At 42.0% G+C, this 23582-nt stretch overlaps 1 protein-coding gene across 1 annotated transcript in view; it reads left to right on the forward strand.

Annotated features, from left to right (window-relative positions):
* strip1 (striatin interacting protein 1) overlaps window positions 1-23582 on the forward strand; it is a 215805-nt gene that overhangs the window by 133420 nt on the left and 58803 nt on the right. Inside the window, exons 14-16 of the mRNA XM_087973399.1 lie at window positions 15189-15263; window positions 18039-18136; window positions 19426-19552. Of these exons, the coding sequence (XP_087829525.1) occupies window positions 15189-15263; window positions 18039-18136; window positions 19426-19552 (300 nt within the window). The remainder of the gene's footprint in view (window positions 1-15188; window positions 15264-18038; window positions 18137-19425; window positions 19553-23582) is intronic.

Genomic DNA, 23582 nt, shown 5'->3' on the forward strand with positions numbered 1-23582 from the left:
GAGACATTAGGAAATATTCATAACCACAGCGACATAATTAAAGGGCAAAGGGAATGGGAGGGCTCAGGAGAAGTTTTTGAAGTTTCCAGAGCAGGAAAGAATATGGAAAGGAACATGAATCTAACTTCAGGCACAGCTAAGAAGGGGGCAGTCAACACAGGACTTGAAGTTGTTGTTTTTAAATGTGGGCAGTATGCGAACCAAGGTAAAGAAGCTTGTAGCACAGATTGGAATTGATGGGTATGATATGGGCATCATGTTAGGATGATGGATGGGAAACTAGATATCCAGGATATGCAACCTATTTAAAGGAAAGGCAGAGGGGGCAGGGTTGCATTGTTAATAAGATATTAAATTAAATCTATCTTTTTATTCAGTCATGGGATATGGGTGTTGCTTATTGACTAGGCTTTCATGGAATAGCTACAAGATTGTTTTATGGAGCAGTTTGCGGTAGAGCCCACTAGGGAACAGGCAATTCTAGATTAGGCGATGTGTAACCAGGCCACCTTGATTAGGGAGCTTAGATGAAGGAATATCTAGGGGGCAGTGACCATAATATGATAGAATTCACCTTGCAGTTTGAGAGGGAGAAACTGGAATCAGATGTAACAGTATTACAGTTGACATGAGGGAATTGATTGGAAGGGGAGCCTAGCAGGGAGGACAGAGAAGCAGTAATGGCAGGAATTTGTGGAGGTAATTCAGGAGACAGCAGAAATTCATCCCATAGAAGACGAAGCATGCTATGGGGCAGATAAGGCACCCGTAGCTAGTGACGGAAGGCAGGTAGAGCACAAAAGAAAAAGCAGATAACTTCATGAAAATTAGTAGGAAGCAGAAGTTTGGAAAGCTTTTGAAAATCACAGAGGCCAACTTTCTTAAAAAAATAAAGCACAAAGCAGGGAGATGATTAAATATGAGGGTAAGCTAAGTAGTAATATAAAAAAAATTGCAAGAGCTTGTATTTCTAAAGCCAAAAGTGAGGGATGCAAGAATGGACATTGGACAGCTGAAATGAGGCTGGAGAAGAAGTAATGGAAAACAAAGAAATGGCAGAGGAACTTGGAGAAATCAATGGTGATATCTGGGGACAGTCCATATCACAGCAGAGCAAGTGTTGGACGTATGAGAATGTATGAAGGTGGATAGATCGCCTGGTCCTGACCCGATATATCCAAGAACCCTGCAAGAGGCTAAAGAAGACATTGCAGTAGCCCTGGCTGATACATTTGAATCATCGTTGTCACGTGACTGTAGAAGACTGGAGGGTAGCAAATATTGTGCCGTTATTCAAGAAGGGCTGCAAAGAAAAGCCTGGGAACTATAAACCAATAAGCCTAACATCTGTGGTAGGTATCTATATCGGTGATTTTGATGAGAATGTACGAGGGATGATTACAAAGTTTGCAAATGACATTAAAATAGGTAGTATCATGGACAGTAAGGAAGGTTGTCAGAAATTGCAGCAAGATCTTAATCAGCTGGGGAAGTGGGCTGAGAAATGGCCAATGGAGTTTAATATAGATGTGGAGGTCTTGTGTTTTGGAAAGTCAAACCAAGATCAGAGTTCCATGGTGAATGATAGGCCTTAAGGAGTGTAGTTGAACTGAGGGATCTTGGAGTTCAGGTTCTCAGTTCTCTGAATGTGGAGTCACAGGTAGACAGGGCAATGAAGAAGGCTTTTGGCACACTGGCCTTCATCAGTCAGGGCATTGGGTATAGAAGGTGGGAAGTTGCATTGCACTTGCACAGGACAGTAGTGAGGCCACACTTAGAGTATTGTATTCAGTTTTGGTCACCTTGCTTTCGGAAGAATGGGTACCAGGGCGTCAGGTCAGAAGATGCAGTAGCTGGTGCAAAAGTAGATACAATGAGCGGAGACACTGAGGAAGAGTAGACTGAAATGGCAAGAGGATGGGAGTCCAGGCAGAAGGAAGCAATGCAGATTTAAGAGCAAACGTTTGGAAAAAATGTAAAATTGGGTGACCGAATCAGATGCAAAAGACAGGGACATTGTCTCTTTAAAATCTAGCAATGAGTGTAAGGACACTTTATCTGAATGTCCATAGTATTCGAAACAAATTCTGTGAACTTGATGTGCAAATCAGTACAATACGGTATAATTTAGTTACTATTACAGAAATGTGGTTGCAGGATGGTGATGACTGGGAATTAAATACCCAAGAGTACCAGGTAATTACGAAGGATAAGCAGGAAGGTATGGGAGGTGGGGTAGTGCACTTGATTAAGGATGATATTAGGGTAATTGGGAGAGACAATATAGGATCTAAGGAGTAAAATGTTGAATCCATTTGAGTGAAGATCAGGAATAGTCAGGGGAATAAGTCATTGGTGGAAGTAGTCTATAGGCCACCCAATAATAATGGTACAGTGGCACAGGTGATCAATCAGGAAATATCTGATGATTGTAAAAATAGAACGACGGACGTCATGGACTTTAACATGCACATTGATTGGCCAAATCAAGTCAGTAGAGGCAGTCTTGAAGTGAATAACTCATCCGTGATAACTTTTTTGGACAGCATGTTACCGAACTTGCGAGGGAGTGTGCAATCTTCCATCTAGTCCTGTGTAATGAGACAGGTAAAATTAATGGTCTCATAGTTAAGGATCCTCTTTGAAAGAGTGATCACAGTATGATCAAATTTTGGATACAAATGGAGGGTGAAATAGTATCATCTAAAACCAGAGTGTTATGCTTAAACAAGGGAGACTATAATAAGAAGAGGAAGGAGTTGGCTAAGTTAGACAAGGTATATGATGGAACAGTGGGGGACTTTCAAAGAGACTTTTCATAGTGCTCAAGGAAAGTATATTCTGCTCAAAAACAAGGGTAGGAAGAGCCAGCCTTGGATAACTAAGGAAATAAAGGAAGGCATCCAATTAAAAGCTCAGACCTACAAAGTAGCCAAGAGTAGTGGGAGACAGGAAGATTGTAAAAACCTTAAAAAGCAACAAAGAACCATGAATCAAGCAATAAAGAAAGGAAAGACAGATTATGAATGCAAACTAGCACAGAATATAAAACCTGGTAGGAGAAGGTTTTATAAATATATAAAACGGAAAAGGGTGGCTGAATTGGGCGTAAGTCCCTTGCAGGATGAGAAAGGGAAAATAATATTGGGTAATGCTGAAACAGCCGAGGACTTGAATAATTACTTTCTGTCAGTCTTCACAGTGAAAAGTGTGTCTAACATGCCAAAGAACGATGTTAAGGATACAATGGGAGGTGAAGACTTCAATTTAATTGTTATCGCTAAAGGAATAAATGTTCAGCAAACTCGGGAGGTCTAAAGGGAGATGGGCTTCCTGGTCCTGATGGAATGCATCCCAGGTTGCTAACAGAAATGATAGAAGTTATGCTAGATGTGTTAGTGTTAATTTACCAAAATTCACTGGACTCCGGTCAGGTCCTGGTGGATTGGAAGATAGCGAATGTCATGTCGCTGTTTAAAAAAGGGTGTAGGCAAAAGACAGGTAACTATAGGCCAGTTAGCTTAACATCTGTGGTCAGGAAAATGCTGGAGGCAGTCATTAAAGAAGAAGTGGTAAGATTTGTATGGAAAGGCTTCAATCAGGCAGACGCAACATGGATTCAGCAAGAGAAGGTTGTTTGACAAGCGTACTGGAGTTCTTTGAATATGTAACAAACACGGTGGATGGAGGGGAATAGGTGGATGTTATATACTTGGATTTCCTGAAGGCAGTCGATAAGGTGCCGCATAGAAGATTCATCTATAAGATAAGAATGCATGGAGTTGCAAGGAATGTACCAGCATGGATAGAGGACTTGTTAACCAGTAGAAAGCGGAGAGTAGGAATAACTTGGTGTTTCTCTGGTTGGAGATCAGTGTGAGCAGAGTGCGATGTAATATATCCAATTTTGCTGATGACACTAAATTGAATGGAAAGGCAAACTATACAGATGATGTGGAGGGTCAGCAGAGAGATTTAGATAGGTTAAGTGAGCGGGCAAGGTTCTGGCAGATGGAGTACAATGTTGGTAAATGTGAGGTTATCCACTTTGGAAGTAAAAATAGTACGTCGGTATTATTTAAATGGTGAAATATTGCAACATGCTGTTGTGAAGAGGGACTTAGGAGTGCTCGTACATGAATCGCCAAAAGTTGATTTGCAGATGCTGCAGGAATATTGGCTTTCATTGCTGGAGGGACTGAATTTAAGAGCTGGAAAATTCTGCTGCAATTGTAGAAGCTGTTGGTGAGGCCGCACCTGGAATATTGTGCGCAGTTCTGGTCTCCTTACTGGAAGAAGGAGAAACTGGCTTTGGAGGCAGGACAGAGAAGGTTCACCGGGTTAATTCTGGAGATGAGGGAGTTATCCTAGGAGGAGAGATTGAGCCACCTGGGACTGTACTCGCTACAATTTAGAAGAATGAAAGGGGATTTTATAGAAACATATAAAATTAAGAAAGGGATAATAAGATAGAGGCAGGCAAGTCGTTTCCGCTGGTGGGTGAGCCTAGGATTAGGGGATGTGGCCTGAAGATTGGGGGAATAGGTTTCAGACAGAGATGAGGAGGAACTGCTTTTCTCGGAGTAGTATTTATAGAATTGTTTGCCCAAGGAAGTAGTAGAGGCAGCTTCATTAAGTATATTCAAGACACAGGTGGATAGGTTTTTGCATGGTAGGGTAATTAAGGGTTATGGGTATAATGTAGGTAGGAGGAGCTGAGATGATGGGTAGATCACTCATGATCTTAATGGCAGAAGAGGCTTGACGGGTCAAATGGCCCACTCCTGCTTCTATTAATATAAAACTGTTATTAAACTGGAAAGAATGAAGAAATTTAGAAGGATGTTGCCAGGACTCGAGGGACTGAGTTATAGGGAGAAGTTGAATAAGCTAGGACTTTTTTCTTCAGAGTGTAGGAGACTGAGGGAGGGAATCTTATAGAAATGTGGATCATAATTAGAGACATGGATAGGTGAGTGCACTGTCTGTTCCCAGGGTTAGAGACTCGAGCACTAGAGGGCATCAGTTTAAGATTGAAGGGGAAAGAATAAAAGGGATCCTGAGGGGTAATTTTATTACACAGAGGGTAGAATTAGCTGCCAGCAGAAGTGGTTGAGGCTGGGAATATAGCCACATTTAAAAGGCATTTAATGAATACATGGATAGGAAAGGTTTAGAAGGTAAAGTGCCAACCGCAGAGAAATGGAGTTAATGTGGATGGGCGTTTTGGTCGGCATGAATCAGTTTGGGCCAAAGGGCCTGTCTCTGTGCTGTGGGACTCTAAACCTCAAGCAGGTTGGAGCAGGAAAATTCATTTAAAATGAAAGATACGGGGCAATCCTCTTTGGATACTCTGAAGGCATACAAGCGTAATCTTGTGTTAAGAAATTAAATAGTATGAAAGAGCAAGGATCTAGGTCTCTAGGAACATTCATCCCTTATAGTTAGCATAAAACACAAAAGTGCAATCAAGATAGTGAATGGAGCATTGATCTTTATTTTCATAAGACCATGAAATATAGGAGCAGAAGTTAGGCCATTCAGCCCACCGCGTCTGCTCTACCATTCAATCATAGCTGGTAAGTTTCTCATCCCCATTTTCCCTCCTGCTCCCCTTGACAATCCAGAATGTATCAGTATTTTTAATATCACAAAAGGTTGGTGGAATTATCGATGGTGTGGAGGGCTGTTTTAGTTTGCAATGGGACATTGACAGGATGCAAAAAGGGCTGATAAGTGGCAGATGAAGTTTAACCTGGAATTGTGTGTAGTCATTCACTTTGGAAGGTTGAATTTGCTTGCAGAATACAGGGTTAAAGGCAAGATTCTGGCAGTGTGGATTTTGGGGTTCATGTCCATAGATCCCTCAAAGTTGCCATCCAGGTTGATAGTTTTGTTGGCTTACATTAGCAAAGGAATTAAGTTTAAGAGCCGCGAGGTTATGCCGCAGCTCCAAAAGAGTCCTGATTAGACCATACTTGGAATTTGGTGTTCAGTTCTGGTCGCCTCCTTACAGGGGAGATGTGGAAGCTTTAGAGAGGGTGCAGAGGAGATTTACCAGGATGCTGCCTGGACTGGAGGGCATGTCTTATGAAGAATGGTTGAGGAAGTTAGGGCTTTTCCCACGGGAGTGAAGAAGGATGAGAGGTGACTTGATAGATGTGTACAAGGTGATGAGAGGCATAGATAGAGTGGATAGCCAGAGACCTTTTCCCATGATGGAAATGTCTATCACAAAGGGGCATAATTTTAAGATGATTGGAGGAAGGTTTAGGGGTGATGCCAGAGGTGGGTTCTATCCACAGAGTGGTGGGGTGCGTGAATGCACTGCCAGTGGCAGTAGAGTCAGATACACTAGGGACATTTAAGCGATTCTTGATAGGCAAATGGATGTTAGTACAATGAAGAGTACATGGCTTGGAGAGGGTGGACGCTAGGAAATTGTTTTCATTAGGCGAGGAGACTAGGACCTGTGGACAGAGCCTTAGAATTAGAGGGGGTAAATTCAGAACAGAAATGCGAAGACATTTCTTCAGCCAGAGAGTGGTGGGCCTGTGGAATTCATTGCCGCAGAGTGCAGTGGAGGCTGGGATGCTAAATGTTTTCAAGGCAGAAATTGATAAATTCTTGATGTCACAAGGAATTAAGGTCTACGGGGAGAATGTGGGTAAGTGGAGTTGAAATGCCCATCAGCTATGATTGAATGGCGGAGTGGACTCGATGGGCCGAATGGCCTTACTTCCACTCCTATGTCTTATGGCCTTATGTAGGTAGTCTGATCTTAGAGTAGGATAAAATGCTAGCACAACATCAAGTGCTGAAGGGCTCGTACTGTGCTGTGCTGTACTTTTCTATGTTCTATCTCAGTCTTAAATGAACTCAATGACCTGGCCTCCATAGTTTTCTGTGGTAGTGAATTCCATAGATTCTCCACTCTAGCTGAAGAAGTTTCTTCTTATCTCCATTCAAAAAGGTCTTCCCTTTATTGTAAAGCTGTGCCCTCAGGTTCTAGTCTCTCCTACAATGGGAATATCTTTCCAACATCCACACTGAAAGTGGAATACAGTGTGAATGGATATGTTGGCCTATCTTTACAGCATGTTAAGATACATTTGCTAAGATAGTGAGAGATAAATATTTCCTCTTTAGCTAAATTCTAATGATAGTAAGAATGATAAGTTTGCGGATGGCAGTTTGGCTGAATGGTTGACAGTGAGGAGGAAGATAGAAGTTTACAAGAGAAGATAAATGAATTGGTCTGATGGACAGATTAGTGGCAGTTGGTATTTAACCTTGATGAATGTGAGGTGATGCACAAGGAACAGAGGGATCTTGAGGTGCTTGTCCACAAATGCCTGAATGTAACAAAGCAGGTTAATAGGGTAATTAAGAAGGCAAATGGAATTTGGCTTTATCAGCCGTTTTATGGGGCGGCATAATGGCTCAGTGATTAGCACTGCTGCCTCACAGCGCCAGGGACCCGGATTCAATTCCCACCTCGGGCGACTGTCTGTCTGTGTGGATTTTGCACATTCTCCCCGTGTCTGCATGGGTTTCCTCCGGGTGCTCCGGTTTCCTCCCACAATCCAAAAATGTGCAGGATTGGGGAATTGGCCATGCTAAATTGCCCATAGTGTTGGGTGCATTAGTCAGGGGTAAATGAAGGGGAATACATCTGGGTTGTTGTTCTTCGGAGAGTCGGTGTGGATTTGTTGGGCCGAAAGGCAGATGGTTTAGCAGGGATTTGAAGAAAAGGTTTTTCATCCAGAAAGTGATAGGGTTCTGGAATACTCTTATTGAGAGGATAGTGTGGCAGTAATCTCAATCTTTAAAAAGAACTTGGGTGAGCACTTGAAATGTCATAATATTTGAGGCGATGGGTCTAGTGCTGGAGAGTGGGCCTCGTGTGGGCTTAATGTAACTTTGGCAGTATAGACTTGATGGGCTGAAAGGCCTCTTGCTTGCTATATGTCTCTATGATTCTATGAGCCCAAGCAGTGATGGATGGTCATAGAGTCACAGAGTCCTACAGCATGGAGACAGGCCCTTTCACCCAAACTGATCCATGCCGACCCAAGTGTCCATCCATGCTAACCCCATTTCCATGCACTTGACCTTTATCCTTCTAAACCTTTCCTATCCATGTATTTGCCCAAATGTCTTTAAAAGTTGTTAATGTACCAGCCTGAACCACTTTCACTGGCAGCTCATTCCATATGTGTACCATGCTCTGTGTAAAAAAAAGTTGCCTCTCAGGTTCCCTTTTATTCTTTCCCCTCTAACCTTAAACTGATGCCCTCTCATCCTCGATTTCCCGACCCTGGGAAACCGATTGAGTGCATTCACCCTATTCGTGCATCTCATGATTTTATACACCTCTATAAGATCCCCTCTCAGTATCCTAAGGTGTAAAGAAAAAAGCCCTAGCTTGTCCAACTTCTCCCTCTAACTCAGACTCTTGAGTCCTGGCAACATCTTTATAAATATCTTCAGAACTCGTTCCCGTTTACTAACTTCCTATAGCAAGGTGACCAAAACTGAACACTACTCCAAGCATGGCCTCACCACTGTCCTGTACAACTGCTACATAACTTCCCAACTTCTATACTCAATGCCCTGACTGACAAAGGCCAGTGTGCCAAAATGCTCCCTCTCTGCCGTGTCTACCTGTGACTCCACTTTCAGCGAACCATGCAGCTGAACTCCAAGGTCCCTATGTTCCACTACACTCCTTAAGATCCTACTATTCACCATGAGACTTGTATCTTGAGTTAACTTTCCAAAACATGTGACCTCATGGTTATCTATATTCAACTCCATTTGCCATTTCTCAGCTCACTTCCCCAGCTGTTCAAAGTCCTGCTGCAATATCTGATAACCTTCCTCACTGTTCACAATACCTCCTATTTTAGTGTCATCTGCAAACTTACTAATCATGCCTTGTATGTTCTCATCCAAATCATTAATATAGATAACAAACAGTAATGAGCGCAGCACCGACCCCTGAGGCACTCCGCTAGTCACAGATCTCCATTCTACTGTTACCCTCTGCTTCCTGCCATGAAGCCAATTGTGTATCCAATTTGCCAGTTTCCCCTGGATTCCTTGTGATCTAACCTTCCTCTAACGGAGCTGTCTTCCATGTGGAACCTTATTAAAGGCTTTACTGAAATCCATACAGACTACGTCTACCGTCCTGCCCTCACCAGTCTTCCTGGTCACTTCATTAAAGAACTCTAACAATTTTGAGAGGCATGATCTCCCACTCCCAAAGCTATGCTGACTACTTCTAATCAAACCTTGCCTTTCCAAATGTCTTGAGAGTGTGGTGATGAAAAAGCACATCAGGTCAGGCAGCATCTGCATAGCAAGAGAATCAACGTTTCAGGCATAAGCCCTTCATCAGGAAAAAATTTTTCTGATGAAGGGCTAATGTCCGAAACATCGATTCTCCTGCTCCTCGGATGTCCCCTGACCTGCTGTACTTTTCCAGCACCACACTTACGACTGTGATCTCCACCATCTGCTGTCCTCACTTTCTTATTCTTTCCAAATGCATGTAAATCTTATCTCAGAGTCTTTTCAAGTAACATACCCACCACAGATGATAGGCTTAGTGATCTATAGCCCCCAGGCTTTTCTTTGCAGCTCCGCTTGAACAATAACACAATATTTGCTACCTGCCAGTCTTCTAGGACCTCACCTGGGGCAATGATGATTCAAGTATATCAGTCAGAGATACTGCAATTTCTTCTTTAGCCTCTTGCACGGTTCTTGGATATATTGGATCAGGACCAGGAGATCTATCCACCTTCATATATTCTAATATGTCCAACACCATCTCTACAGTGATATGGACTGTCCCCAAGATATCACCACTAACTTTCCCAAGTCTTCATATCTTTCTCCACAGTACACATCGGGGAGAAATATTCATTAAGGACCTCACCCATCTCCTGTGGTTCTACACATACATGTCCACTTTGGTCCTTGAGGGGTCCTATTCTGTCTCTAGTTATTCTTTTTCTTTAATATACTTGAAGAACCTCTTTGAATTCACCCTAAGCTTCTTAGTCAAGGCTATCTCATGCCTTCTTTTTGCCCTCCTGATTTCCTTCTTCAGTAAACTCCTGTATCCCCTGTATACTTCCAAGGATTTTCTTTATTCCAGTTGCCTGTACCTGAGCCATGACTCCTCTTTTCCTGTCATAGCCTCAATATTTATTGTCATCCAAGGTTCTCTATTCCTGTCAACCTTACCCTTCATCGTCACAGGAACTAATAGACCTTGAACTTTAGCTATCTCACTTTTTAAGGCCCCCCACTTGCTGGAGGTCCTTTTACCTGCAAACAAACTACTGCAATCAACCCCTGCAAGCTCCTGCCAAATTCCATCAAATTTGCCTTACCCAATTTAGAACTTGAACCTGTGGACCGGTTTAGTCCCTCTTCATAACTATTTTAAAGTTAATAGAACTGTGGTCACTGGTCCCACTGTCATCTCAAGTGCTCCCCCACTGTCATCTCAGTCACTTGTCCTGCCCTGTTTCCCAAAAGTAGGTCGAGGTTTGGCCCTTCCCGAGCAGGACCCTCTGTATACTGTTTAAGAAAGCTTTCCTGACCACACTTAACAAAGTCCACCCCATCTAAACCTGTAATGCTATGGCAGGCCCAGTCTATATTAGGAAAATTAAAATCCCCTACTCTGACAACCCTATTGCTCCTGCAAGTCTCCCCAATCTCCCTTTACGTTTGTACCTCTAATGCCTAGTGACTATTTGAGGGTCTATAGTCCATCCCCAATAATGTCACCATCCCCTTCTTATTGCTTAGCTCCACCCCTTAAATTAGAGTCATAGAGATGTACAGCATGGAAACAAACCCTTCAGTCCAACCTGTCCATGCCGACCAGATATCCCAACCCAATCCAGTCCCACCTACCAGCGCCCGGTCATTGGATAAACGTATGGAAAAAAATGGAATAGTGTAGGTTAGATGGGCTTCAAATTGGTTGCAGAGGTCAGCACAACATCAAGGGCCTGTATTGCGCTGTAATGTATGATATACATCCTTTTGAAAATATAGGCAAGTGGACGGAGGGAGTGGGTTGCCTTGTAAGTAAGAAATGAAATAAAATCAATAGTAAAAAACAAAGTATGGTCAGATGGTGTTGAATCTGTCAGGGTAGAATTGAGGAACTGCAAAGGTAAAAAACAAGCGTAGGTGGAGTGACGCACAGGCCTACAAACAGTAGTCAGGAGCTGGGACGCAAGATACACCAGGAGATAGAAAAGATATGTAGGAAAGGCAAAGTTACAGTGATGATGGGGGATTTCAATATGCAGATGGACTGGGAAAATCAGGTTGGGAGTGGATTGCAAGAAAAGGAATTTGTGGAATGTCTACAAAATGATTTTTTGGAGCAGCTTATGGAGGAGCCCATGAGGGAACAGGTGTTTAGTGTTGTGCAAGGAGGCAGACTCTATAAGGGAGCTTAAGGTTAAGGAACCTTTCAGACTGTGATCATAATATGATTGAATTTACTCTGTAATTTGAGAGGAAAAAGATAGAATAGAGGTAATGATATTTCAGCTGAATAATGGCAACTACAGAGGCATGAGGGAGGAGCTGTATAGAATTGACTGGGAGAGGAACCTAGCAGGAGCGACTGCGTAGCGGCAACGGCAGGCGTTTGTAGGAGTAATTCAGGAGTTACAGCAAAAATTCATCTGGAGGGAAAAGAAGAATGGTTACAGGGAGGACAAGCCAACCATGGCTGACTAGGGAAGTCAGGGATAGCAGGGAAATCATGTAATATGGCAAAGGGCAATGGGCAACCAGAGGATTGGAAAGCTTATAACGACCAACAGAGGGCAACAAAAAGAGCAATGAGGAGGGAGAAGATTAAATATGAGGGTAAGCTAGCCAGTAATATAAAGGAAGACTGTAAGAGTTTGTTTCGATATATAACAGGCAAAAGTGGACATTGGACCGCTGGAGAGATAGTAGTGGGGAACAAGGAAATGGCTGAAGAACTGAATAATTACTTTGCATCAATCTTAACAGTGGAAGATATGAGTAATATCCTAAAAATTTGAGAGTCGGGGGTCAGAGCTGAGTATGGTGACCACCAAGAAGAAGGTACTAGAAAAACTGAATGGCCTGAAGGTGGATAAATCACCTGGACCAGATGGACTACACCCCAGAATTCTAAGGGAGATAGCTGAAGAGATGCTGGAGACATTCGTGGTGATCTTTCAGGAATCACTAGAGTCAGAGAGGATCCCAGAGGACTGGAAAGCACTAGCGTGACACCCTTGTTTAAAAAGGGAATAAGGCAAAAGATGGAACATTACCGACCAATTAGCCTAAGCTTGCTCATGGGTAAGAGTTTGGATTCTGTTGTGAAGGATGAGATTTCTGAATACTTGGAAGTGTATGATAAAATAGGGCAAAGTCAGTATGGTTTCATCAAGGGGAGGTCACGCCTGACAAATCTGCTAGAATACTTTGAGGAAGTAATGAGCAGGTTAGACCAAGGAGAACCAATGGATGTTATCTACCTGGACTTCAAGAAAGCTTTTCACAAGGTGCTACACAGGAGGCTGCTGAGTAAGATAAGGGCCCATGGTGTTAGAGGTAAGGTACTAGCGTGGATAGATTGGTTGCCTGGTAGAAAGCAGAGAGTGAGGATAAAAGGGTTTTTCTCAGGATGGCAGCCGGTGATTCATGGTATTCGGCAAGAGTCAGCGTTGAGAGCACAGCTTTTCACTTTATGCATTAACGATCTAGATGAAGGAACTGAGGGCATTCTGGCTAAGTTTGCAGACAATACAAAGATAGGTGGAAAGACAGGTAGTATTGAGTAGGTGGGGAGGCTGCAGAAGGATTTAGACAGGTTAGGAGAGTGGGCAAAGAAGTGGCAGATGGAATACGACATGGGAAAGTGTGAGGCCAAGCACTTTGCTAAGAAGAATAGAAGCACGGACTATTTTTCTTAATGGGAAGAAAATTCAGAAGCCTGAAATGCAAAGAGAACTTCGAAGTTCTCGTTCATGATTCCCTCAAGATAAACTTGCAGGTTGAGTCAGTAGTTAGGAAGGCAATTTTAATTGGAGATGAGTTGAATCTAAGAGCAAGGATGTACTTATAGGCTCTATAAGGCTCTAGTCAGATCATATTTGGAGTATTGTGTGTAGTTTTGTGCCCCATATCTCAGGAAAGATGTACTGGCCTGGAGCATGTTCAGAGGAGGTTCATGAGAGTGGTCCCAGCAATGAAAAGCTTAACATATGAGGAACATTTCAGGACTCTGGGACTATACTCGATGGAGTTTAGAAGGATGAGGGGGGGATCTAATTGCAACATATAGAATACTGAATGGTTTGGACGGAGTGGATGTTGGGAAGATGTTTCCATTGATAGGAGAGTTTAGACCTGAGGCATAGCCTTTAAGGAAAAGGAAGATTTTTTAGAATGGAGATAAGGAGAAACATCTGCAATGAAAGAGTGGTGAATCCATGGAATTCACTGCCACAGAAGGTTGTGGAGGCCAGGTCATTCAGTATATTTAAGACAGAGATAGTTAGGTTCTTGATTGCCAAGGGAATCAAGGTTAATGTGCAGAAAGTAGGAAAATGGGGTTGAGAAATTTATCAACCATGATTGAATGGTGTAGCAGACTTGATGGGCTGAATGGCCTAATTTATGCTCCTATGTCTTCTGGTCTGGCCTCACTGGATGATCCTTAAGTTATTTCATCTCTGATTACCTCTGCAATACTCGCCTTAATCGCCTTGGAGGTGTCGTTGACAGTATAGAGGACCATTGTAGGCTGCAGCTTGACATTGACAGGATGCAGAGATGGGCTGAGAGGTGGCAGATGGAGTTCAACCTAGATAAATGCGAAGTGATGCATTTTGGAAGGTCGAACTTGAAAGTTGAGTACAGGATTAAGGATAGGATTTTTGCAGTGTGGAGGAACAGAGGGATCGTGGTGTGCAGGTACATAGATCCCTTAAAATGGCCACCCAAGTGGACAGGGTTGTTAAGAAAGCATATGGTGTTTTGGCTTTCATTAACAGGGGGATCGAGTTTAAGAGCCGTGAGATCTTGTTGCAGCTCTATAAAACTTTGGTTAGACCGCACTTAGAATACTGTGTCCAGTTCTGGTTGCCCTATTATAGGAAAGATGTGGATGCTTTGGAGAGGGTTCAGAGGAGGTTTACCAGGATGCTGCCTGGAATGGAGGGCTTATCTTACGAAGAGAGGTTGACTGAGCTCGGACTTTTTTCATTGGAAAAAAGAAGGAAGAGAGGGAACCTAATTGAGGTGTACAAGATAATGAGAGGCATAGCCATGAGAGTTGATGGCCAGAAACTTTTTCTCAGGGCAGAAATTGTTAACACGAGAGGTCATAGTTTTAAGCTGTTTGTCGGAAAGTATAGAGGGGATGTCAGAGGTGGGTTCTTTACGCAGAGAGTTGTGGGAGCATGGAATGCATTGCCAGCAGCAGTTGTGGAAGCGAGGTCATTGGGGATATTTAAGAGACTGCTGGACATGCATATGGTCACAGAAATTTGAGGGTTCGTACATGAGGTTTACCTTACATGAGGATCAATGGTCGGCACAACATCGTGGGCTGATGGGCCTGTTCTGTGCTGTACTGTTCTATGTTCTTAATCAACAATGCAACTCTCCCTCCCCTCTTTCCACCACTTTTGATCTGCCTAAAGCACCTGTACCCTGGCATATCAAGCTGCCAGTCCGGTATCTCCCTTTAGCCATGTTTCTGCAATGGCTATAATCTCCTAGCCACACCCCGAGTTCATCTGTCTTGTCAGCTCTCTTGCATTAAAATAGATGTAACTTAATCCAATGGGCATTCCTTGCACCCTGACATGTTCCAGCCTGATATGTCTCTTCAACTTACTATTTCTGGTTACTGTATCTTCTTCCAGCCTCTCATTTGCCTCCGTGCTGTTGTGGATCCTACCCCTGCGTCAATTTAGTTGAAACCCTGATTACCTTCAGACTGTCTGTGTGTAATGTACTGTACAGTGTGACTTGCATTCTATTGAAAATGCTTGACTAGTGGAGATTATAAATGGTATGATCCACATCAGATATCTGACTGAAATTCAAGAAGGAACTAGAAAACTTTTTAAGATTCTTTTTCTTGTTTTCAGGGAGATGAAGAGTTTGACCTGACACCTGCCGAAATTCTATACCAGGGTATACTACCCAGTCTGCCTCAATACATGGTGAGCCAGTATCTTTTTACACAGAATTATACAGAAAAATATAAGACAGCAATTGGCCAATCGAGATAACAAGACAAAGTCACCAAAATCTCAGTGAATCATAGAGCTGTTCTCTCATTAGAGAGAAATGACTGGTGGTGAGTTTAACAAGCTTTCTAGCACTTATGTATCACTGGAGCCTCCTCCCATTCTTCCTTAATTAACTTGAATTGTATCTAGCTTCCCCTTCAATGCATTTGTACTGTTCAACTCAGTTGTTGTCTTTTATTTATCTGAAAATAAAGCCTAGTTCTTAATTAGCTTTTATATTCTCCTATTGGCCTACTTTACTACGTATTCCTACATCCCTTCACTCCTTTAACTGGTTTAGATTATTATTTTCCAAGGAATGTATGGCCTCCTTGTTTTAGATTAGATTAGATTACTTACAGTGTGGAAACAGGCCCTTCGGCCCAACAAGTCCACACTGCCCCGCCGAAGCGCAACCCACCCATACCCCTACATTTACCCCTTAGCTAACACTACGGGCAATTTAGCATGGCCAATTCACCTGACCTGCACATCTTTTGGACTGTGGGAGGAAACCGGAGCACCCGGAGGAAACCCACGCAGACACGGAGAGAATGTGCAAACTCCACACAGTCAGTCGCCTGAGGCGGGTATTGAACCCTGGTCTCTGGCGCTGTGAGGCAGCAGTGCTAACCACTGTGCAACCGTGCCGCCCACTCTTTTACTCTTACTAAAATGTAAAAACTTGCACAGTACTTTCTTGAAAATCATTTCCAATTTTTACTTTCATTCTGTAAGTTTTCTGATGCTGTTTATAATGTACTGCAGTATTTCTTAATATCGACACCCCCCCCCCCCCCGCCCCGTGATTTTGTAATATTTGCCACTTTGGAAATTTCAAAACTCAAATTGTTAATATAAATTATTAATAGCTGTTGTCCCCACACTGCTTTTTGTGGGCCCCGCTTTCTAATCTGCAAATGATCTTAATTATCTGACGACTTTACACTCCTTTGTATCTTGCTGCCAGCTTGCTATCTATTCTGCTGCTGGGCCTGTGATTCTACAGCCTTTAGCCTTATTGATTTGTAGTTCATATGGTATTTTAGCGAAGTCATTCTTTTATCTAATTTAGATATAATATACTTCCTGCATTACCCTTTCTATATTTCTGTTACTGTCTCGAAGAGTTCAATGAGACCGGTCAAGTGAAACTTCCACTTTTGAAGTTGATGCTGAATATTGGTAGTGATTATTTTTATTATCTAGTATTTTGTCCTTTAGTACAGATTCCTTACCACTGATTGATTGATAGTTTAGCTCGACTGATCTACTGTTCTCTAGACACGTGCCATCTCCCTAAATATAATTGATTTTTCTGTTACTTGTCTCGTGAAACCTTTTTAAACTCACCATTAACTTTGTATGATAGTAAAACATTGCTTTTTCTTAGTCATACTTTGACTACATACATATCATTCCTAATCTCATTTTCCAATCTCATGTCCACCTGATGTATCTCCCTGATAAATAAAGAATCAAAATAATTGTTTAATTTTACCATTTTCAATTGTAACCTGTAAACTTTCTCTCTCACCTGTTATTTGGGCCCAATTCAAAATTGAACACCTCTAATTACTTGTACAATTGTAGAACACTTTATTATTTAGTTTTATCCTAAAAATAAATAATTTAATTACTGTATTTCTCTTTGCATTTCTTTTTTGTGATGCTATAATTGTCTAAATGCTGACCAGACAGCGATGTCGACATCCTATAAGTGAATTAAAAAATTTAAAGTAATGAATAGGAACATTTTATTCAGATTGAAACGTGGGGTGCAACAGATAAAAGAATTAGAGTATTAATATGCTAAATATTCAAATGTTTATCAACATTCTATCAACAAACTCTATCAACAAACACATTGACTTGGACCCAATATACCGGCCACTACAGCGGACAGCTGGAACTGACAACTGGAAGCGGCAGAGACAGGCCACTATAAATGCCGGAAGAAACAGCACAGAAGCGCTTCACAGGAGGCTCCCAAGCACTGAGGATGTCACCTAGACAGGGGACGAAACGTTTGCAAGACAAATTCCCAGCTCGGTGAACAGAACCACAACAATGAGTACCCGAGCTACAAATCTTCTCCCAAACTTTGAATTCGAATGTTTTTCTGATGTTTTGCAAAGCAAAGATTTAATGGGCAGGTGGACCAGTTTGAAACAAAAGAAACTGATAAAGTCAAAAATATGAAAATAAATGCTTACATCTTTCAGTACTTGAAAGGAGTAGACATTTACATGCAATGCTTTAGCAGCACAATGCAGCCACATTGGCCAGCTGCTATTTTACCTAACCTGCACCATCAGCACATCTAGTCTGCAAATGATATTGGTTTTACATTGCTATAGCTCTACCTGCTGAGGAGAAGTTAAATATAGGCTGTAATTCAGCAAAGAAAAGTATGTTTTCTAAGCCCTTGGTTTCCCAATGGCAGATGAGTAAAGTATCTAGCATGGTAGAGTTAAGCAAAAACAGAAACTCAGCAGATCTTGCAGCCTTTCTAGAGAGAAAACAAAGTCAACACTTTGGGTCCAGTGATCCTCCTTCAGAGCGGACCCCCCTCCTCTTCACAGATGCTGCAAGACCTGCAGACTTTGTCTAGCAATTTTATATTTAAGACAAAACTTGTTAGAGGAGGACATTTTAACATTATTTTCTTCCTCAATCTCTGCCATCAATTTTTTCCCCCCACAGATTGCTTTACTGAAGATCCTTCTGGCTGCAGCCCCAACCTCAAAAGCAAAGACTGACTCAATCAATATTCTTGCGGATGTCTTACCAGAAGAAATGCCGTAAATATTCCTTTCCCTTTGATATTAGGAACTTTAATCTCCCACACATTGGACTAATTCACTCCTTTCAATAAATTATTGAACTTAATTTGCATGGAGTGTAAAGATTGGGAACTAAGTGGAAGTAACTTAGTGAAAAATTATTTTCATCTAATTATTCCACTGATTGATGCTATTTTGGTAAGATACACTTGTGTTCAGGATATGGGAGATCTCATTATTTTGACAAGCTGGATTTGATCGAAAGTAAGTAGCTGATGACCCTGGAAATCTGGAATATGGAAAGAAATGACTGGGAATAGTTGTTGAGGTGCCATGTTTTAGATCAATGTTTTCTTTAAAAATCCGAGATGTTAACTCTCTTTCTGTCCATAGTCATTGCCTCCCCTGCAGAGCACTGCAATATTTTCTGTTTTTGTTGTCCTTGAATCCTGTTCCTGTCAGATAGCTCTGTCATTCTTAGTCCCTTATCTGAGAGGCTTTTCTTGTATCTTCATCTTCTGTCACACATCTTAAGTAATTACCCCTTGCGCAGAAGCAGGAATGTCTTGCTGGAATTAAACAAGGCTTTGGTGAGATCACACCTGGTCTACTGTCTGAGGAAGGATGCTGTGCTTGTAAGAGAGAGTGAAGCAACGGTTTGTCTGATTACTGGGGTGGTAGCACTGATATTTGAGGAGACTTCAAATCAGTTAAGATTACATTCACTGGAATACAGAAAAATGAGGGGCGATCTTAATTTTAATGACTGGACAGAGGTTCAATGCAAGAAGGATGCTTCTGGTTCTCTGTGAGTCCAGGGTTCACAGTCAAAGGATTTGGAATAAACCATTTAGGACTGAGATGAGAATTTTTTTCAACCAAAAACCACAATCCAAGGATATGCAGTTTAGGTGAATTTTAGGTGCATCTGACAAGGGTAAGTGTAGAGTAATAGGGAATGGCTTTGGGTGGGATTCTCTTTGGAGGGTTGGTGTGGACTTGTTGGGCCGAAGGGCCTGTTTCCACACTGTAGAGATTCTAAGATATTCTAAGATTCAAAGAGTGGTGAGCTTGTGGAATCCACTGTCACAGAAAATAGTCAATGCCAAAGCGTTGTATGATTTTAAGAAAATCCTGGATATCACATTTGATGCTGAACAGATCAAAGAGTATGGAGGAAAGCAGGTATAGGATGATCAATCATGATAATGAATGGCAAAGCAGGCTTGGTGAGCTGAATGGCATGCTCCTGCTCCTGTTTTCTATGTTTCTGCATTAATATGATGATGTGCTCTTTATCCCAATAGTACCACCGTGCTACAGAGTATGAAACTGGGAGTTGATGTCAACAGGCACAAAGAGATCATCGTAAAAGCAATTTCTGCTGTCTTGTTATTGTTACTTAAGCATTTCAAACTCAACCACATCTATCAAGTAAGTAATGCTGTCATGTTACCTAAGTAATTTGTTAATAATTATGAGTGGTAAGTATTGTTTGATGTACAATATTTTTTCCAATGTTTTGCTTCCATTTCTGTCCCAAAGGCATCATATCATTGTTAGCGTCCTCGTCGTTGATCTCTTTCTGAAGTATTCATTCTGGGACATGAACTTCATTGGTTGACCCAGTATTTACTGTCCATGTCTAGTTTTCCTTGAGAAGATGCAATGAACTTCTTTGTGAACTGCTGCAGTCCATTTGGTGTAGGAATGTCCAGAATACTGTTAGGAAGTTCGAGGCTTTTGACCCAGTAACTGTGAAGGAATGGCCATATATTTCCAAGTCAGGAAACTGAGTAGCTTGGGTGGAAACTTGCAGGTCATTGTGTTCCCATACATCTGCTGGCCTTGACCTTGTTATATATTATGAATTGTAATGCTCATGGGTGAGTCTGAGTTGAGAGTATCGGATCAAAGCCCAATTCAGGCATTTTCTCATCCTTGGCTACATATGAATATTTGACAGTGAGCCAGTACTAAGAGTAGAAGAGTAGGGACTGTGCAGATTTTATTTTTGCTTCTAGCCTAGAGGATTCAAAACTACTTGTAGCCATGATATCACAAGTCAAAAATCTTCTTTACTCAAGGGCTTCTTTTGTGTTTTCTTTTGTCAGGGGTTCCCTTTAGTTTTTGATGTTCTTTTTTCATTTTCATTAACTTCATTATTAGATGATGCAGTCACATGGTAATGTTCCCATCTGTATTTTTGTTGATGTGTAGGGTGATTGTTTCAAACAGCAGTAGAACTTAGAATTGTTTAATGGAGTCCTGGAGTTTGTACGATATGGAAATATCCATTTGGCCTTTTGGCCATCAAACATCTCTTTATTTTAATTTGATTTTCCAGCATTTGGCCTGTAGCATTGCATACAAGGCATTTAAAATATTCATCTAAATAATTCTTAAGTGTTTTGAGGGCTCCCATCTCCATCACACATTGAGACAATGAGTTCCAAAAACACACAACTCTCTAGATAGAGTAATAGAGAAATACAGCATGGAAACAGATCCTTTGGTCCAACCCGTCCATACCGACCAGATATCCCAACCTAATCTAGTCCCACCTGCCAGCACCTGGCCCATATCCCTTCAAACCCTTCCTATTCATATACCCATCCAAATGCCTCTTAAATGTTGCAATTGTACCAGCCTCCCCCACTTCCCCTGGCAGCTCATTCCAAAATTCATAAACCTGACTGCCCTGGTCAACCAATCGTCTCGCCTGCTCCTGCCCCACTGAACTCGTCTCAGCTTATCTGGATTCTGTCCTGTCCCATTTGGTCCAGGAGCTCCCTACCTACGTTCGGGATGCCACCCATGTCATCCTCCACCTCTACAACTTTCAGCTCCCTGGTCCCCAACACCTCATCTTCACCATGGACATCCAGACTCTCCATTCTCGAAGTCCTCCATCTATTCCTCTCCCGCAGACGCGACCAGACCCCACGTAAACATGATCCCATACTCCCAATTCCTCTGCCTCCGCCCATATCTTTTCCCAGGATGAGCAATTTCACTCCAGGGACATCCTCGATGTCCTACTTCAAGGCCCGTAATTTTTCCTTCTCCATGATCAATAATGCCCTCAACCGCATCTCTTCCATTTACTGCACCTCTGCCCTCAAACAATTACCCCCCCTTCACCCAAACAACAAGAATAGAGTCCCTCTGGTCCTCATATTCCATCCCACTAATCTCAAAGTCCAAAGCAACATCCCTTCAAGCCTGCACTAGCTTTCAATATGATCTTGGCTGATCATACAATTTCAGTATCCCACCCCCACTTTTTCTCTATGCCCTTTGATCCCTTTAGGCACAAGGGCTACATCCAGCTCCTTCTTGAATATCATAGAACTATAGGATTCCTACAGTGTGGAAACAGGCTCTTTGGCCCAATAAGTCCACACTGACCCTCCAAAGAGTAACCCAGCCAGACTTATTCCCCTCCCATATTATCCTACATTTACCCCTGACTAATGCACCTAACTTACACATTCCTGAACACTATGGGCAATTTAGCATGGCCAATCCACCTGACTTGCACATCTTTGGATTGTGGAAGGAAACCGGAGCAACTGGAAGAAACCCACGCAGATATGGGGAGAATGTGCAAACTCTAAATAGACAGTAGCCTGAGGCTGGAATCGAACCTGAGTCCCTTGTGCTGTGAGACAGCAGTGCTAACCACTGAGCCATTGTGCTGCCCCTATGTCTAACAAACTAGCCCCAACAGCTTTCTGCGGTAGAGAATTCCATAGGTTCATGACTCTTAAGTTTTATTTTATTCATTCGTGGAATGAGGCATTGCTGGCTAGGCAGCATTTGTTGCCCATCTCTCATTGTCCTGAGGGCAGTTAAGTGTCAACCATATTGCTGTGGATCTGGAGTCATATGTAGGCCGGATTAGGTAAGGATGGCGGTTTCCTTCCCTACAGGACATTACTGAACCAGATAGGTTTTTCCAACAATTGATAATGGACTCATGGTCATTGTCAGACTCTTAATACCAGCTTTTTATTCAAGTTCCACAAGCTACAATGGTGGAATTTGAACCCGGGTCCCCAGAACATTTCCTGGCTCTCTGGATTAAAGATCCACTAATAAATCCACTAGGCCATTGCCTCCCCCAAGTCAAGAAATTCTTCATCTCAGTCTCGAATGGCTTACCCCTTAGTCTTGGACTGTGACCCCTAGCTCTGGACTTTCCCAATATTGGGAACATTCTTCCCACATTTAGCCTGACCAGTCCTATCAGGATTTTGTATGTTCTATGAGATCCAGATACACAACATCTGCCAATTTACCCTTGTCCACTCTACTGGTCACATCCTCAAAAAATTCCAGAGGATATGTCAAGCTTGATTTCCCTTTAGTGAATCCATAGTGATTTGGACCAATTACATCCAAGTGCTCAGTTCGTACATCCTTAATAATTGACTCCAGCATTTTCCTCATCCTCGATGTCAGGCTGACTGGCTTATAATTTCCCGTTTTCTCTCTCCTCCCTCTTTTAAAAAGTGGGATTACATCAACTACCCTCCAGTCCACTGGATCTCTTCTCGAGTCCATAGAATGCTAGAAAGTGATCACCAATGCATCCACTATTTTTAGGGCCATTTAAGTACTCTGCAATGCAGAACATCAGGCCTTAGGGATTGGGTTTTGATCCCTCAATTTCCCCAGTACTATTTCCTGACTAATAAGGATTTCCTTCAGTTACTCCTTCATGTTTAACCCTCTGACCCTGGCATTTCAGGAAGGTTATTTGTGTCCTCTTTAGTAAAGACAGATCCAAAGTATAGCTTCTTAACCAGTCTGCCATGAGAGCCCTTGTCACATGTCTTACTGAAGTCCACGTGGACTGTATCAACTGCACTACCCTCAACTATGCATCTAGTCACTTACCTTGAAATATTGAATGAAATTTATTACTGTGATCTCCCCCTTACAAAGCCATGCTGACTATCCTTGATTAATACTTGCCTGTCCGAGTGGAGACTAATTTTGTCCTTGGAATATTTTTCCAAACATTAAGAATAGTTTATATCCTCAATCACCACAACATCCTAAGCCACTAGACAGCATTAATTTAGTGGATGCCATACTAGTTAAACTGCCACAAGAAATCAGGCATAAGTGAAAAACAAAAGATGTTTTAAATAACTGGCATACACTTCAACACAGAAAGCCATCAGCTTTAGACTAGTCACAGATTGGTAAATTCACAACAAAGTTGTTATGTTTATTTCTAATGACGTCACTGCATCTCGGGTAATTCACAGTATGTGAAGCATTTGAAATAATACACGCTAATATTTGGGAAATAAAACTGTTCACTCTTAAATTATCAAATTTATTTTGTGCTCATTACAATAGTATCCACTATTCCTTTGTTAAAAGACTTAAAACTGTTTTACTTGGTTTGAAATCTCTCTCTCTTCCACCTCCTTTGAAGACCTCCTGT

This window comes from Chiloscyllium plagiosum, unplaced genomic scaffold (genome assembly GCF_037043375.1).
Source record: "Chiloscyllium plagiosum isolate Xiang-an unplaced genomic scaffold, Cpla_swu_hap1 HiC_scaffold_26, whole genome shotgun sequence".
Lineage (NCBI taxonomy): Eukaryota > Metazoa > Chordata > Chondrichthyes > Orectolobiformes > Hemiscylliidae > Chiloscyllium > Chiloscyllium plagiosum.